At 39.8% G+C, this 16,036-nt stretch overlaps 1 protein-coding gene across 1 annotated transcript in view; it reads left to right on the forward strand.

The window, feature by feature from the left end:
* The window catches only part of DERA (deoxyribose-phosphate aldolase), a 55,373-nt gene that overhangs the window by 2,782 nt on the left and 36,555 nt on the right, over positions 1-16,036 (forward strand). Inside the window, exons 2-5 of the mRNA XM_032207472.1 lie at positions 6,791-6,888; positions 10,973-11,120; positions 12,584-12,679; positions 14,175-14,309. Coding sequence (XP_032063363.1) covers positions 6,791-6,888; positions 10,973-11,120; positions 12,584-12,679; positions 14,175-14,309 — 477 coding nt within the window. The remainder of the gene's footprint in view (positions 1-6,790; positions 6,889-10,972; positions 11,121-12,583; positions 12,680-14,174; positions 14,310-16,036) is intronic.

A 16,036-nucleotide genomic window follows, 5' to 3' on the forward strand; every position in this document is an offset into this window, starting at 1 on the left:
GTCGTGATGACTATGAGGGCTGAAAGGAATCTGCCTCTCCTGTTCTGCTCTTAAGGGCACTTGAGTATAATGGACCAGGTGCTTTGTACTTTATCACTTTTCAGAAAAGCATCAGATGCAACTTTTTAATGCCACTTCAGAACAAAATAGTGAGAAACGTAAATGAGCATTTGCTTTGTAGTGTAAGCTAAGTAGTGTACTCCTTGGGTTTAACTGCAGGGATGTAGGCATCTGCCACATGTTTTTTCTGTTCCCTTCAGATGTAATTTTGATGCAGCAGCTTCAGAAGTCATGGAGAAAGATGTCCCATAACCTTGGGTAGAGGCAGAAAATGACAATTAGGACGTTTAAAGCTCAGCAGATAATGCATCTTGTGCATCCTGAACTTGTGCCTAGGTACAAATTTTCCTTCGGGCAGCTCAGCAGGGAATGGCCTGAACAATGACCCAAGGTCATGTGGCAGATCAACAGTGGAATTGATTGCCAGTTGAAAAAAATACAGTTTTGCAATTTATTTTATTATAAGGGGTGAGTCAAGCTTGACCAACCTAATTGCCTTCTATAGTAAAATGACTGGTTATGTTGACAAGGGGAGAGCAGTGGATGTCATTTATTTCAACTTTATCAAGGCTTTTGAAGCTATCTCTTGCAAAATTATTGTATCCAAGTTGGGGCATTTGGGTAGGTAGATACCTGAATGGGTAAAAACCTTTGAGGCTGGTACTAGGTAGAGTGATACAGGTGTTTCGCCAGGTGCCCATCTTGTTTAACCTTTTTTCAGTAACCTAGAGGAGGTGAGAGACTTGGTGCTTATAAAGATTGTAGACGTCACTAAATTGACAAGCTGGCACAAGTTCAGCAGAGGGCTGCCAAGACAGCTTGGGCCTGGAGCACCTGCCCTGTGAGGAGAGGCTGAGGGAGCTGGGTTGAGTTAAGCTGGTGAGGAGGTGGCTTCAGGGGTACTAACAACAGCCTGCTCATCCCTGTTGAGAGGGCATCAAGAAAGCAGAGACAGGCTCTTGGCTTGCGTGATGAGATGAAGTAAGACAACAGACTTGTCCTCAGACAGAGAAGTTCAGACTGGATATGAAGAAAAACTTCATGCAGGACAGTCAGGCAGTGGGGCAGGTTGCCCAGAGTCTGTGCAGTCTCCATCCTCGGGGGCTCTCAAAACGCCATTGGATAAAGTCCTGAGAAACATGGTCTGAGCTCAGATTTGGCCCTGCTGTGAGCAGGAGGTTGGATGAAAGACTGGATGATAGAGACCACCCAGCCCAAATCATTCTTTGATTATTTTTTGTTGTGTGTGTATATACACACACACACACATATATATTTGAATAATGAATAATTTATTACACTTGTTTTGCCAAGTATGTTCTTGGACTATTAAAAAAAAAATCTATCCATGTTGCTCAGTCCCTCTAGATGAAGGGCCCAGAAATATATTTGTTATGTTTAAATTGATATTTTTAATTATAGTTGGTATTTCTGAGCCATTTACATATGAGAGCTAGCCCGATGGTAGGTGGCATTTAGATAACGAAGCATTGCATCCCTTTTCAAGACAGCATAATTCTGTTCTAATATATTAATAGCTGGTTTTAGCCTGTACAGTGGTTCTGTTCCTTCACTGTTTCCTCTCTAACACTGAATCTGCTAGACAGCTGTAATTTGAAAGAAAGATAGATATCTCAGAAATATCTAAATCACTGGGCAGAATGACCAAAGTAGTTGCTCTGAGTGAAAGGCAGGCACAGCTCAGCAATTATGTGGCTTCTCGTTACAACTTTTTTTTTTTTTTTTCTCGGCTTTATCCAAGTAATAATGTCCCGTCTTACTGCATAGTCATAAGGACCAGAACAGGACAGCTGGGCTACTGGGGTAAGGAGAGGTCTTCATAGGCAGGGTGGAAGCAGAAGACTGAGATCTGCAGGAAAGCAAGCTCCCACTGTTCTGCAGCTCGTGGAGCTGCCAACCTTCTGAGAAAAGGCTCATCAGCAGTTTTCAAAGTGCTTTGGAGGATGCTGTGAGCCATTTCATCTGATCCATAGCCAAGATGATATGATCTTACCAATATCGCGAGCCAGTAGAGCTTATTTCTAGTTCAGAGCTCGTGCCTTGGTGTCCTCCTTTGTGTACCTGAATGCTGATGACTTGCAGACTGAACTTCTCCTATATAAGAAGGACCTGTCTGAAAATAACATCGGTCTCTGGCAAGAGTTACTATGGGAAAGTGATTTCAGCTTCTATGTCAAAGAAGCTGAAAACCCCCCAAGCCCTAAACAGCTTATTTGGTAACAAATCTGTTGTATAATATGACCTGATCCTGGATTTTTTTCTCTCTATTCAGTGTTTTTCTTAGACTTTGCATGGCCAGCTGGATTCAGCCCATGTTCAACTGAATACCTCATTTCTCCACTGAAGGTTCAGGACACAGTTTCACATTAGCTTCTCCAGAAATAATAGCTTTCATCACTTTCCTTACCCATTTTATCATGTGTTCATGGTAAGAGCAGGAGCACACATGCTGTTTCTGGCACAGAAAAGGAAATAAACAGTTGGGGGGGCAGCTTCTTTTGGGGACAGCACTGCTTTGAAATGCTTGTGAAACTACAGCCTCAGGCATTCTTTAGCTTTCTGTTTCGCCATCTGAAGGGTAACAGCTACACATTTTCCAAAGCTTCTGAAAAGCTTAGTCTTTTTTTTTTTTTTTTTTCTTTCCATGAGGAATGTGTTAGATATCTTAGATATTTATGTAATTATACTAATGAAGTGGTTTTATTTATTGTTTTCTGAGGAAATGCTTGGTATTTTTGGAGTCATGTTCTTCAAAGGGAGGAGATGAATTTCCTGTTAAGATGTTGAATATGATTTTTTCAAATGTCTTCAGAGGAAAAAGTAAACTTGAAGAGTGATTACAGAATATTGGCTAATTAGCTATAGTGTAACTGCTTTAATTACTTTTATCCCTGAAGCCACATGACTGTGCAGATGACTAGCAGATGACTTATTTAAAAAAAAAAAAAAAAAAAAGACGTGTTCACACTGCAAGGTTAATGAGCCTAATTAAATATAGTTTTTCTTAGCCAGATACTAAATCATAAAGCTTGGGGGAGTGGAGGAGGGGCAGAATCCAAAGGCGGTCAGTTCTATTTCAAATAATGGTTTTATTCTGATTTTTTTTAATTGAAAAAAAAAGCTGGCGTTGTAAGTGATTTTTCTGAATAGAGACACTTATATTTAAAAATCTAGTGAGGTCTCACACAGCAAACTTTGAAAATCTATTTAGAGACAATTACACTGAGACATACTTGTTTTCAGTTGCCCGCTGCTTTAATTAATGGAGAAGTGGGCTTGAATAAAAGATCTGTGTCAGATAGGAGTCTCCATCTGCTGCTGCATATTACTAGAACCTTTGTCCTTCTTTGCCTTGCATTCTTTTTATTACAGCGTTTTTATTTCTCTTTGTAAGTTGCCTAATATTTTGCATGGAGTTCTGATATTCTTTTTTTTAAGCTTTTTATTTTTTTTAAGCTGTGCACAGTTTAATGTCCCACATTCAAAAAAGACTCAGGCGTCCAAATTCTGTGGTCTTTCAAGGAAACGAAAATCTCAGACACAAAAATTAGATTGGGTTACCGTGTGTCAGCTACCTTCATGACTGGTCTCGAGATATTAAAAACAGAAGGTAAAATGTATTGCATGGTGAGACCGAAGGGTTTAAGCCAGTGTCTTTCATTGTACTGCACAGAACCGAGTGTGCATATTGCTGATGAGCTGGCATATGGTGACTTTCTCATGTGATTTCCCACTCTGAGGAGATCAGGTAAAACTAAATTTTACATATGGGGCTTTTTGGTTCTGAACAGAGGTTTTGTTTGTTTGTTTGTTTTGTTTTGTTTTTTTAATGGACCATAAGAATAAGCATATCATCTTTCAGGTACCCACTCCTTTAAAAGCAGCAATGGGTGAATATGAGTTAACAAATTAGTGGCTTATTTCACTTCCACTATTCTTCCACCTCTTTTTTCACATTGATTGTGAATTTCTTAAACATTACTTCTCCCACCACTGCCCGAAAAGCATTACCCTCGATTATTTCCTTTAACCTAATCTAATGTGCAGGACTTCATTTCTTGCACAGATTTCTCAGACCTTCTGAGAAGCTATGCCCAAAGGTCAGGTAGGGCCAGATATAGTAACGGTATGTCTCTAGTAGTCCAGCACAAGATATATTAGATTAAATCCTCTCCAAATAATAAGTAACAAAGTGTTAACCTCCCCATGGAGGCAACTGCTGTTCTATCACTTAAAATCAGGTTTATGCTCCAGTAGCCAAGAGGTTGAAAATTTTCCATATTTAACAAAGTGGATGCTGTCTTCGTATTCTTCCAAACTCTTGTGTATAAGGTAGCTTTTAGAGTAAGTCTGATTTCTTGGCTGTCTTCCGTAAGGTAGAAAGAATGGGTTAGAGTAGATTAACTGAAGCTTCTGGATCCTTATTAGAGAGTTAGAAGCTGAGTTTCTCATGTAAACTGGCTTCTTTGACTTTATCATATTTTCCAAAGGAGCTGAAAGATCATGTATGCTCAGGAGAGTTCAAAAGTTACCATGACAAATTGGAATATGGTTAAATGATTTCACCTGAACACTTGGCACACAGTAGGAGAATCACTACACAGAGTTTGTGTTTCCTTTATTTGTCTGTGTATTCATTTATATTTTCCAATGGGCTTTGGCAAGTATCGCCTATGGTGGCCCCATGGGAAGAGTTTTATGTTCTCTGCTGATCACCCAGGAGACTTGACCTTAAAGCAACTGCAGAAGATGTAGCTTACATTTCAGCTGTCCGTGTTTGTGGTTTACATTTATTGACATTCATAAAGAAGGAACAATCTAGCCGTAAGTATTGTAGCTATAGCTCTTCTCGGCTGCATTCTATGTGCCAGATGAGCTGCTTGCATTTGAGACAATGAATTAGCCTGTGGCTTTTCAAACGGAGAGAGTTAATGAGGGTTTGTTGTTACAGAGGTTTGTAACTTCGCTAGCTCCTCCTTTTTCACCATACAATGACTGATACTAGAAATCCTAAAATTCCTTCTTTTGTTTACTTCCTCTGGTCAACATTTTGACCCTGCCTGCAGGTACGGCTTATGTTATTACTTATAGGTGGTAATAGAAAAGCAGTCGCAAGGTGACTTATAGAACAAGGCTTAGTCCAATTTTTTCATGCCTTTGTCCTGCATTTCAACTGAGTCATCTCTACTGTAAATTGGTTTCTCCAGTGTTTTCTGTAAGTCCCATTAGGAAAACAAGCTTGTATTTACACATATTTTGGCTGGTGTATTAGTCCTGCACTTTTATATGTTACTAAAACTAAAAATTATGAAGAAAAAACTCAGGACAAGATTTCTGTATGAAATTAATGATTTTGACTAACTGCTTTTTTTTTTTTTTTTTTTAATGCAAGCTTAATACAGCAAGAAAGAATACTCCCAGAGATGAGAAGTACTTAATAAATTAATTGATTGATTAATAATTAATCAATTACCCAGAATTATTATCTCTTAATATCTGAACAGGTGTCCATATACAGTCCTTAACTGGTGATGGTAATCGATGATTGCCACTGATGGGGTTGATTTATTGACGGTTAGTGGTTGATGATCGTTAATATTGTCTTCAGAGTATATTCATAGTTTTGTTATATGAATAATATTTAGAAGAATTAATTATGTTTTGGAATACGGGAGATTTTAAAGATGTTTCATTTTCCTTTACCTGTATCCTTCTGTGAGCAGGAGGATTTGAGTGTGTTTATTAACATTCAAATTTGCACCTCTAGTTTATCATACTAAGCAGAAATTTCAAGATGCAAGGCCCTGAACTATCAATTCTCCATTATCAGTTACCCTTCATTAAGAGGTAACCATTTTTTAGTGCTTCTGGTTTTGGACAGTTTCATTATTATGTAAATGTTGAGCATCCACTTTTCTGTGACTTGGTTATTGTTTATGGATTCTGAAACTCATTGAAATTGTGAGCCAGACTGTCTGCAGTGGGCATCTGAAGAAATTCACAGATGGAAGATGGGGAAACAAGTCCCCTCGGGTGCTTGGCAAGGTGAACACTTCTGAGGCAGGCATACATCTCAGCAGCTTCCAGGCAGACAGATGTGCTGCCCAGGAATTCTCTACATTTGGAGACTTGTAGCTAGCCAGCTCCTAGTAGCAAATTCAGTGAAAGTAGCTCTAGACAAAAACAACCTAAATGCATTATTACACAGAGGTCTGTACAGAGTTTTTGGTGCCATGTGGGATAGAGATCCTATAATCAAAGGTACACACACACACAATGCCATTGGATCCTGGTTGCAGGCAGAGAAGCAAAGGATTGAATAAATGTTACCGTACTCTGGAATCAAGCAGTAAATTAGCAAGCAATGGGAGAAGGCTGTTTGGTGTGTTCTTGTCTACTATGTGTGTAATAAACTTCACAGTTCAGGACTGGAAACATAGCATCTCTCACCAGCTTTAAGTTAATTAAGTTTTAACAGCAAAGAAAACATGCTGTGTGAAACATCCAGTTCACAGATCCCCTGACTGAAGTTAGTAGTATGATGTTTTGGACGGTGAGAAGTGTGCAAACCCTTTAAAGGATATGAAAGCACAACGTGCTCTTCAGAGGACACAAACAAAGCTACAACTTTCATCCAAATTCCCACGCGGTACATTAAATAACACAGAAATAGATGAGAGACTTTTTTTTCTTTTTCCTCCCACCCCAGAACTTGGCTGGATCTCAAAAGTATATGTGAACCAACCTGCAGTTGTGAGGCATGCAGAACAAATTCAGAAATGGAGAACTGTGAAAGGTAATTGGCAAGTAAGTGCTCTTTTTATGCATTCTGTTCCTGTATTTTTAAAGCAGTCACTCTCCCTCTCTAGGCTGCAATATTGAATTTTGCTCAAGATGCATGTAAACTTAAAAGATGTGCTTGTCCGTGTCTTATTTTAATAATTTGTATTTGATGATGATGGGATGGAATAAGGTGACGCGTTTATCCAAACAAGTTAAAAACCTTATAACTCATGAGAGGCAAAACCGCAAATGAATTTCAGTCATCTTTATTCATGAGTGGATTAAATTGTATATTACTATCCCACCACATTTATTCTGTTTCCCAGACAGACTTCCTTGCACACAGCCTTCTTATTTTTTAATTTTAAAGCTGTAAGATATGGTCGTGGTCCCTGTCAAGTTTGACCTACCTGGATGATTGTTGTTTACTTAAACATGCCCAGCATGTGTGATTTCTTTGCTTACATACTGCTTGCCTAAAACTCAAAAATCCTAACTGGCTATGAGACTTGGAAGGGGGGTGGTGGTGGTGGTGAAAGGCAGGGAGAAAAAGAAGAAAAGAGGCCACGTACATTATGGGGGCTGACTTCTCAACTGCTAAGATACGGTAAACAATCAGTTATTGTCCATCTTACTATAAAATACATTCATGCACGTAAGCGACTTGTAAAGCCAGTGGTGCAAATTAACTTTTGTACAAGGCTGTCTTGTATTCATTGAACACACGTTTAGAGGGGCTTGGCAGTTACCGTCAGCCTCTGCTGCCCTGCTGGCAGAAATGACAGATACTGACCTGGTGCATGTTTTGGCTTCTTCAATTCGTAGATGGGAATCAAAATGCAAAACTGTCAGTTCAGCAAGGTAAGCAAATGCTGCCAAGCAGAGCAAGTAAGGCATGGCCACGTGCTGGCTTCTGCCGCCTTAGTGACAGCTCTGGCAGGCAGCGTTGGATGCAGGAGTGCCATAAGCACTTTGGCAGTGTTCAGCCAAAGGCAGAGGCTGAGAAATGCCATGGAGTAGACCCAGAGCTCCCAGTGAGCTCTCAGCTGTGGGGCTGTAACTAGTGTCCAAAGGACAAGCTGATTCCAGGTTCACCAAACAACTGTGCTGCAAGCAGAACAAACAAGGAGAAATATTGATAATGCCACTCATTAGAACAAAGCAAGAATCACTTAATTATACCTATTTTTTTCAAGAAAATCCTCAAAATAGTTGACATTCTGAGCTTAGTGTGTCAGGCAGCCATTCTGGGTTGGCCGAAGCTACCTTCAGGATGAGCACAAATCTTGTAGACCATGGTTCGGTGACAATTTGAGGGAACTGCGTAAGATCCTACTATAAGTTGCTAGCGAGTAACTTCCTGCCTATTAGATGAACCTGGAAGTCTGTGCTTTGAACGTTATGAGTAAATAAAAAGATAGACATAAGCTACTAAAGATTGGAGATTAGCTCAGCATTTCCTGAGTTTCCTACTTGATACTAAACTTAGCAATTCAGTGTTTCTGAGTTTGGACATTATACTGTCAGTGAGAAGATCCAGAAGGTATTCTGTAACCTTGGCTATCTTCAGATACTGCATTTTAAGATACATGTTTTAAAAATCCCTTTAAAAAAATGAAGTTCATACTAGTTCATGGAACTCCCGTGCTACACCTGTCTTAATGACTTTATGATTTATGTCATGATAGATGAGACAAAAAATCCTTTGAATGAAGGATAAAAGCATCCAAGGAAGAGATACTTTAAACCATTTAAAGTGAAAAACATTTCTAAAGTATTATAGGGGAAAAGTAGAAATCACTTAGAAACAAGCAGTCAAGCTTAGACTAACAGAGGCCAGTAACAGCTCATTACTCATTCTACTAACCCTAAAGCAGCTTTTGGTGTAATACTGTCGTGGTTCTGCTCGAGTGGGCAGCCGAGCTCCACCACAGCCGCTCTCTCACTCCCCCTCCTCAAAGAGGAATGGGGAGAAAATATGTAAAAAAGGGCTCAAGGATTGAGATAAGGACGAGAAAATCACGCAATAATTATTGTAACGGGCAAAACAGACTTGGCATAAGGAGATGGTAAGATTTATTGCCTACAACTAACAAGCAAGAGAAGTGAGAAAACAAAGGAAAAAAGCAAACCAAAAGCACCTTCCTCCCCATCTGCCCTCTTCCACCTCCTCCCCCCGAGCGGCGCAGGGAAACGGGGGGATGGGGGTTATGGTCAGTCTACAGCACTTCTTCTCTGCCGCTCCTTCTCGGTCACTCTTGTCCCCAGTGCTGTGGGGTCCCACCCACGGGATGCAGTCCTTGATGAACTGATCTGGCGTGGGCTTCCCACAGGCAGCAGCTCTTCCAGAACTGCTCCAGATATGGGTCTGTACCACGGGGTCCATCCCTGAGGAGCAAACTGCTCCAACCTGGCTCCCCTACGGGCAGCGGCTCCTGCCGGGTCACCTGCTCCTGCGTGGGCTCCTCTCCACGGGCTACAGGTCCGGCCTGGAATCTGCTCCGGCAGGGGTCTTCCACAGGCGGCAGCCTCCGTCGGTGCAGGGCCACCTGCTCCACCGTGGTCTCCTCCACGGGCTGCAGCGTGGAACCCTGCTCCACCGTGGTACTCCATGGGCTGCAGGGGGACATCCTGCTTCACCATGGTCCTCACCACAGGCCGCAGGGGACTTCTGCTCTGGCGCCTGGAGCACCTCTCCCCCTCCCTCTACACTGACCTTGGCACCTGCAGGCTGTTTCTCACTCCCTTGACTCTCCTGGCTGCTGTCTGGCGCAGCGTTTTTTTCCCTGTCTTAAATATGCTCTCACAGAGGCGCAAACAACATCGCTTATTGGCTCAGATCTGGAAAACAATGGGGCCCTTCCCAAACATGGGGCAGCTTCTAGATCTTTCTCACAGAAACCACCCCTATAGCCCCCTGCTACCAAAACCTTGCCACGTAAACCCACTACAAATACTTACTACAAGTTTAGAAAGGAGACTCCCATTAGCAAAGTGGCACAGGTCTGTAGGCTGGCCTGCCTCTTAAGATTTGCGGAGTAATACCTCCATGCAGAAGCAAGAAGTTTTGCTGCAGATATTGACAAATCATGTCATACAGCAGAATGGTCAGGGAGGCATTGCCTGTGATATTGCTGTATAGATTTTGCTACTGCAACCTCTCCCCTTGTTGAACAAGTGCCAACCAAAAGATGTCTACTTTTAGTGAAGCTATTACTGTAAATGAGAATTTACTGGAAGACCTTTAACAAATACTTCAAAACAATGTTTCAAGTTCAATTTTTGTTCAACAACAAAGCTTGAAAATTTTTTGGTTTTGCTTTTGTTCAGTGCTCTGATCAATACGTCTTTTAATATTCTGTTGCATTTTCAACTAAATGCTGCCTTAGCCCTGTAATTTAGCTCTTATGCTGTTTTTTTTTTTTTTTTTTTTTTTTTTTCCAAATAATTACAATTTATATATATTTTATCTCAGATTCACATAACAGAAAGTGGAAATATCTGGTGTATAGATCCTGTTTTAAGAAACATGGGTTCTTACCTCCCATTGCTTCCATGTTTCACTCTCACAGCAGAACAGACATAAAAATGTGCAAGTGTACAAATTGCTGACATGTACACTCATCTGGTTATTTGTGTTTGCAAACCTGTGCTGCTTCTTAAGCACATGTATAATTTACCATGCATACCAGCTTTAAAGATACAGGCGAACTGCATAGCATGGAACATACTGAAACAGTAAGGTTGTTCACATAGGTGATGGTTTTGTCTTTGTTTTAGAGAATTAGATTTGAAACTAAATGTTTTTTGTCCAGTTAAAAATGTTGTATGATTCTTAGAGTCCTGTTAGGTAGTTAGCTTTTACACCAAAAAAGCTGACTTCTGATTCCAAATCCTTTCTGTACTATTAGATATTGCTTAAGACATGAAAATTTCTGCCATCCCTGTCTGTCATAAACCATTCTTTGCACATCCTCCATATTACATGCCATACGTTTCCTGATTCTTAGAGTGAGAGCTAGGCTTTGGATTCCTGGATCCTTTAAGTCAGTTTGGCTTTGGAAGCATAAACTGAGATACTGTATTCCTTCCTTCGCTCTCTTTGCAGGCTGCTTGGCTGCTGAAAGCTGTCACATGTATAGACCTTACCACTCTCTCAGGTGACGATACTCCTTCAAATGTTCACAGAATGTGTTTCAAAGCTAAGCATCCCATCAGAGAGGATCTGCTGAAAGCCATGGATATGCATGATAAAGGTATGGTCATTTTTGTTCTGTTTGTAGAAAAACTGTCTATTTCCTTGATATTTTTTTAAATTTTCAGTAAAGCATGGAGTCAGGGAAACACTTTAAGTTATGGTACATAATGAGCAAATTTGATTTTGAAGCTGTAAGTGGTATAACTTCAGTGTATGTGTTTTAATAACAGTGCATTAAGGTGTAACTAATTGAATATTCCATTAATCTGCTGATGTCCTTTCTAAACTGGAGAAGGGAGGATGTTCATGTGACTTTGGATTTCACACTTAGATGATGTTGCTCTGTGTTACTACCAAGTTTGCAAGTCTGCTACTCTGCCTGTTGGAAAAGATGCATTCCACTCTTGTAAGCATGTTATTTCTCCTTCAGAAAGTATTATCTGTTACCTGCTTGTTTGAGTAATTATGATAGGAGACATCTTTGCAGCCCAGTCTGCTTTAAGGAATCAGTCCTTTAGTGAGTGTATGTGGTTGTGTGTGTATCATGTATACATGATATGTATGTGGTTGTGTGTGTACCATGTATACGCACACAAAATTCCCAGCTAAGTCAACAGAGTTGAAAGGAAAGAAGACAGCCCTTACAAACTAGTGGTAAAGCTTTCACTGACATTACTCAAGCAGGCTCTGTCTGAAGTTCGAATGTTACACCCAAGATTGAACCCAATACAAATTCAGAGCAAACGAAGACTCAATAGAAAACCACTTTAAATCTGAGTAGAATTTTTCCAGATACAATCACCGGTGTGTCAGCAAATGCTGTTTGACTTTTGTCCTGCTATGTTGGCCTTATGATGATCTAGCAAAAAGAATGAACTTGGTGACATGCACGGCATGCTTCTACTATTGAAATATTTCAGTTGTTTTATGTGGGCCTTTGTCCACCAATTAGAGTCATATGGTATAAAACCAAAATGGGAGATCAGATGTCTGGTTTCTAGCCATATATGTGAAATATCAAAGATAGGCTATCTAGATTTATGGACTCTTCAGATGGCTGAAATATTTAATATGAGACCAATTATCTGAGACTTTGAAAGAATAGCATTTTAACTAAAAATGCAGTAGAACTGCGTTAACATAAAGACTGCTCAGTTGCTGCTGGGTCAACAGGTAAGAATGGAGCTTGGCAACAGTTTCTCTCATAGTATCCTATTGACTGAGAATGTCTTTACTGTATGGCATTAAACAGTGAACCTGTCAATAAAAATCTTGTAGCTTGAACTCCTGCTAATGCAAACTTATTCCCAAGGTCACGTGAAGAAACATGAATGTGGTAACGATATGCAGAATCACCTGAACTGCATGAACAATAAAACAGATATCCCTAGTGTAGATGCTTAAGGTCCTCATGAAAATACAAAAGTAGGAGATGCAAACAATACACATGTGCTTGTTATATGGATTGCACTAGAGAAGGTGGAAATGCACGTATGAAGAAGTGAACTGTGTCTCTTGCAGGCATTACCGTTGCAGCAGTTTGTGTATATCCTGCAAGGGTCGCTGATGCTGTTAATTCCTTAAAGGCTGCTGGTTGCAACATACCAGTAGCTTCAGGTAAGTTTTATTTTAAAATTGAAAATTAAATCTTTCTATGCTATAAAATATGTAGAAAAATCTGGAAGTTTCTATTTGCTTTTTCTCCAGAGAGTAAGGTGGAAGTTAGGTGGAAGGAAAGGAACAGAGAGAAGGATTTGCTTCTGGTAGTTGTTATCTTTTGTTTTGCTTCAACTTCAAGCATATCAGGAATGCCAAGTCTGTTTTGCTGGAAGTTTGTCAGAAAGGCCCTTAAGATACAGAATCATAGAATCACAGAATGGTTTGGGTTGGAAGGAACCTTAAAGATCATCTGGTTCCAACCCCCCTGTCATGGGGAGGGACACCTTCCATTAGACCAGGTTGCTCAAAGCCCTATCCAACCTTGGAACTTCCAGGGATGGGGCATCCACAGCTTCTCGGGGCAGCTTGTTCCCTGACAGTGTTCCCATCGCCTGAACAAAAGAAATTGAGATAGTGTGCTGAACAAAGAATCAGTAGACAATAAGTAACTGCTAATAATAATAGAACTACAGTAATCATTTTGGGAGTTCTAATGCAAGTTTTGGGTTGTGTGATTTGTTTTGTTTCCCCCATCTTTTTTTTTTTTTTTTTTTTTTTTTGCTTTTAAGTGTAATACTACAAGCTGAATTCAGTGAAGCTGTGTGAAGAGGCAAGGGTTATTGCTTGCTGAGCAGCCTGCAGGTTCAGGACTTGTACTCATAAATCTAATAGAACCAGTTCTTCTCCAGTCACCACATGAGAGACAAGTCCTGAATCTACAATAAGCAAGAAATAGGATCACAGAATTATGCATGTAGGAAAGGAGCTCTGGGTGTCATCTAGTCCAGCCTCCTGCTCAAAGCAGGGGTTAACTTTGAAGTTAGATCAGGTGTTTTATGCTAAGATCCATGTTTTCTGTGCTTTCTTTTCGTTTTTTCATTGTGTAGGGAAAAATAAATACCATATCTATTTGTGTCAGAGAGAATCTCTGACAGCCGTTGTTTCTTGCATTTCCAAATTGACTTTAGATTTTGTACTTAAACATCATAAAGGAAATCCTAAGTAGGCCACATTAAAAAGTTTTTACCATATTGTGATTTAGCTGTTAAATGTATTACTGGGAGTTAAACTTAAAACGCTTCTTAAAAGAATTGGAGAGAATTTTAATAAGATGTGTTGCTTCATGTATGAGTTCTCTCCTTGTTTGTTCAATTCTGCTGGAGGCCATAGATATTTTGCTTGTGTAGGACATTTTGGAAAAATTTAAGGCATGTGAAAGAGACCTTTTTGCAAGAAGTGGTTGTAGTATCTTGCTGGACATCAGTTCCTTGGGGGAAGATAATGCTTATTGTGTATGGAGACAGTAACATGAGCTGCCTTTAGATTTTTGAGTTGTGATAGACATTTAATTTTTTAAAAAAAGAAAAGCTTTCAAATTCTTTGTTGCATTCTTTAGTGCAAATTTTATGTTGAATTTATGAAACAAACTTTCTTCCTCCTGCATCCTTGCTAGTGGCTGCTGGGTTTCCATCTGGACAAACTCCTCTAGAAACCAAACTGGCTGAAATAAAGCTAGCTGTGCAATATGGTGCCAGAGAGATCGACATCGTCATTAGCAGGAGCCTGGTGCTGAGTGGCCAGTGGGAAAGTAAGTCTCCTCAGGCAAGGAACCTAAACTTGTATGCGCGCGCATGTGTGTGTGAGCTCTTTCTTTGTCTCTTCCCCCAGTTTCCACATCAGTGCTTGAATAACTTGGTCCCTCCCCAAAGAGTGGCTGTGTAATCCAGGGCACTGAGCTATATAAAACCAGTGTTATGACAAATGGTCAGAATTTTTGAAAATAATGTTGTTACAAGTTTTGTCAGGTTGGACATTCAGTATGACCTCATGTTTTGAAAATTCAGGTCCATTTCTTCTATGTCTTTGAGGATTTTGCATGTAGGAGTTAAAAAAAAAAAATAGCAAGTGAAATGGAAAAAAAGTGAATGCTGTAGTCTTTGAACTGTTTTGTTACCCCCCCCCCCCCTCCCCAAAGGGCTGAGACTCTAAATATCTTGTTAAATATACATATTTAAATATTTGACCAAAAATATGTATTTTAGTGGTTTTCCCTGAAAGTTGAGGGTACATATTGACTATTCATATTATTTTGATGTTCCTGTTCTGTAGACTACAACTAATTAGTTAGAACAATAATGCAGAAGATGGTTTTTGCTCTAATTGTGTCCTTAATGTACTGTGAATGGTTTGCCTTAAGTGCTGACAATGCTTCTACAACTAATCTCAGTGTGAAGGTAAACACATCATTGTCTTGGAATGAATTTTCCATTTAGTTGTATAATGCAGTACTGTAATAGCCTGTGTGATTGGAAGACTCCATAAAGGACACGTGGTACATGGGTTTGGTTAAGGAAATGCAGTCATCATGGTAACAGATATTTTCTGATTTTTGTCTTCTTTCAGTTAGCAGTTAGAATTGAACAAAAAAGCAAGTTACTGCATCTGTGTCTTCAAGACTGATATCCTGGTTTCCACTCACTCATGTTGACCTCTTTTGTATCTATCATCTCTATCCCTTTGCCCATAAATACATGTAGCTTTACAAATGTTTGGCTTCTTGAGGACAGGCATTTTCAGTCATTTGTTTCTTTTAGAGCATTTATTTTAAGTTCAGGTACAGCCTCAGGAACTTCTGGAAGGTGGAGACTAGGTGACTGAGCAGTTTTAAGCAAGACATAACAATGGTTCAAACTCTGTGTCAGCTAGCAGGAAGGTTGTATGTACATCTTCCTGTGCTGTGCCTATATCTTGTAGTGGTCCATACTCGCAGTTCCAAGCATGTTTCCGCTCCAGGAGATGCCTTCCAGTGGGGAGACTTACAGAGTAGGTACAAAATGACCACAGTCAATGATCTTTGAGCAACACTGAAAAAAGATCAGAAAACTGGACTTGAACATCAACTTGAACTTGTGTCTGATAAAGTCTGCCAGCAATTGTTTTACATAAATTTCTGACAAAACTGTGGTCACCATGCTTCAGACTTTGAGGTACTAACTGCTGTTAAGTGCAAGTAACACAGAGCAGAGGTCATAAACTTAGTGCATACAGTCAATTGCAAATGCAGGCTCTAGGCTGGATCCGTTTAATATGTAAAATTGAAAAAGAATGTCTAGTGCTGTAGCTATGACTGGATTCAAGGTACTTTGTAAACTCTAGCTGCCTTGCAGTTATGGCAAATTGTTTGCTTATACTTAAAACACTAGTTAGTATACTGTTATGGTTATTTTCTCATGTTGTCATTCTTTGGAACATCAGATACTATTGACAAGAATATTCAACTGGTAGAGTGCTTTATCTTACTGTTCATATATTTCT

Source organism: Aythya fuligula, chromosome 1, assembly GCF_009819795.1.
Source record: "Aythya fuligula isolate bAytFul2 chromosome 1, bAytFul2.pri, whole genome shotgun sequence".
NCBI classification, from domain to species: domain Eukaryota; kingdom Metazoa; phylum Chordata; class Aves; order Anseriformes; family Anatidae; genus Aythya; species Aythya fuligula.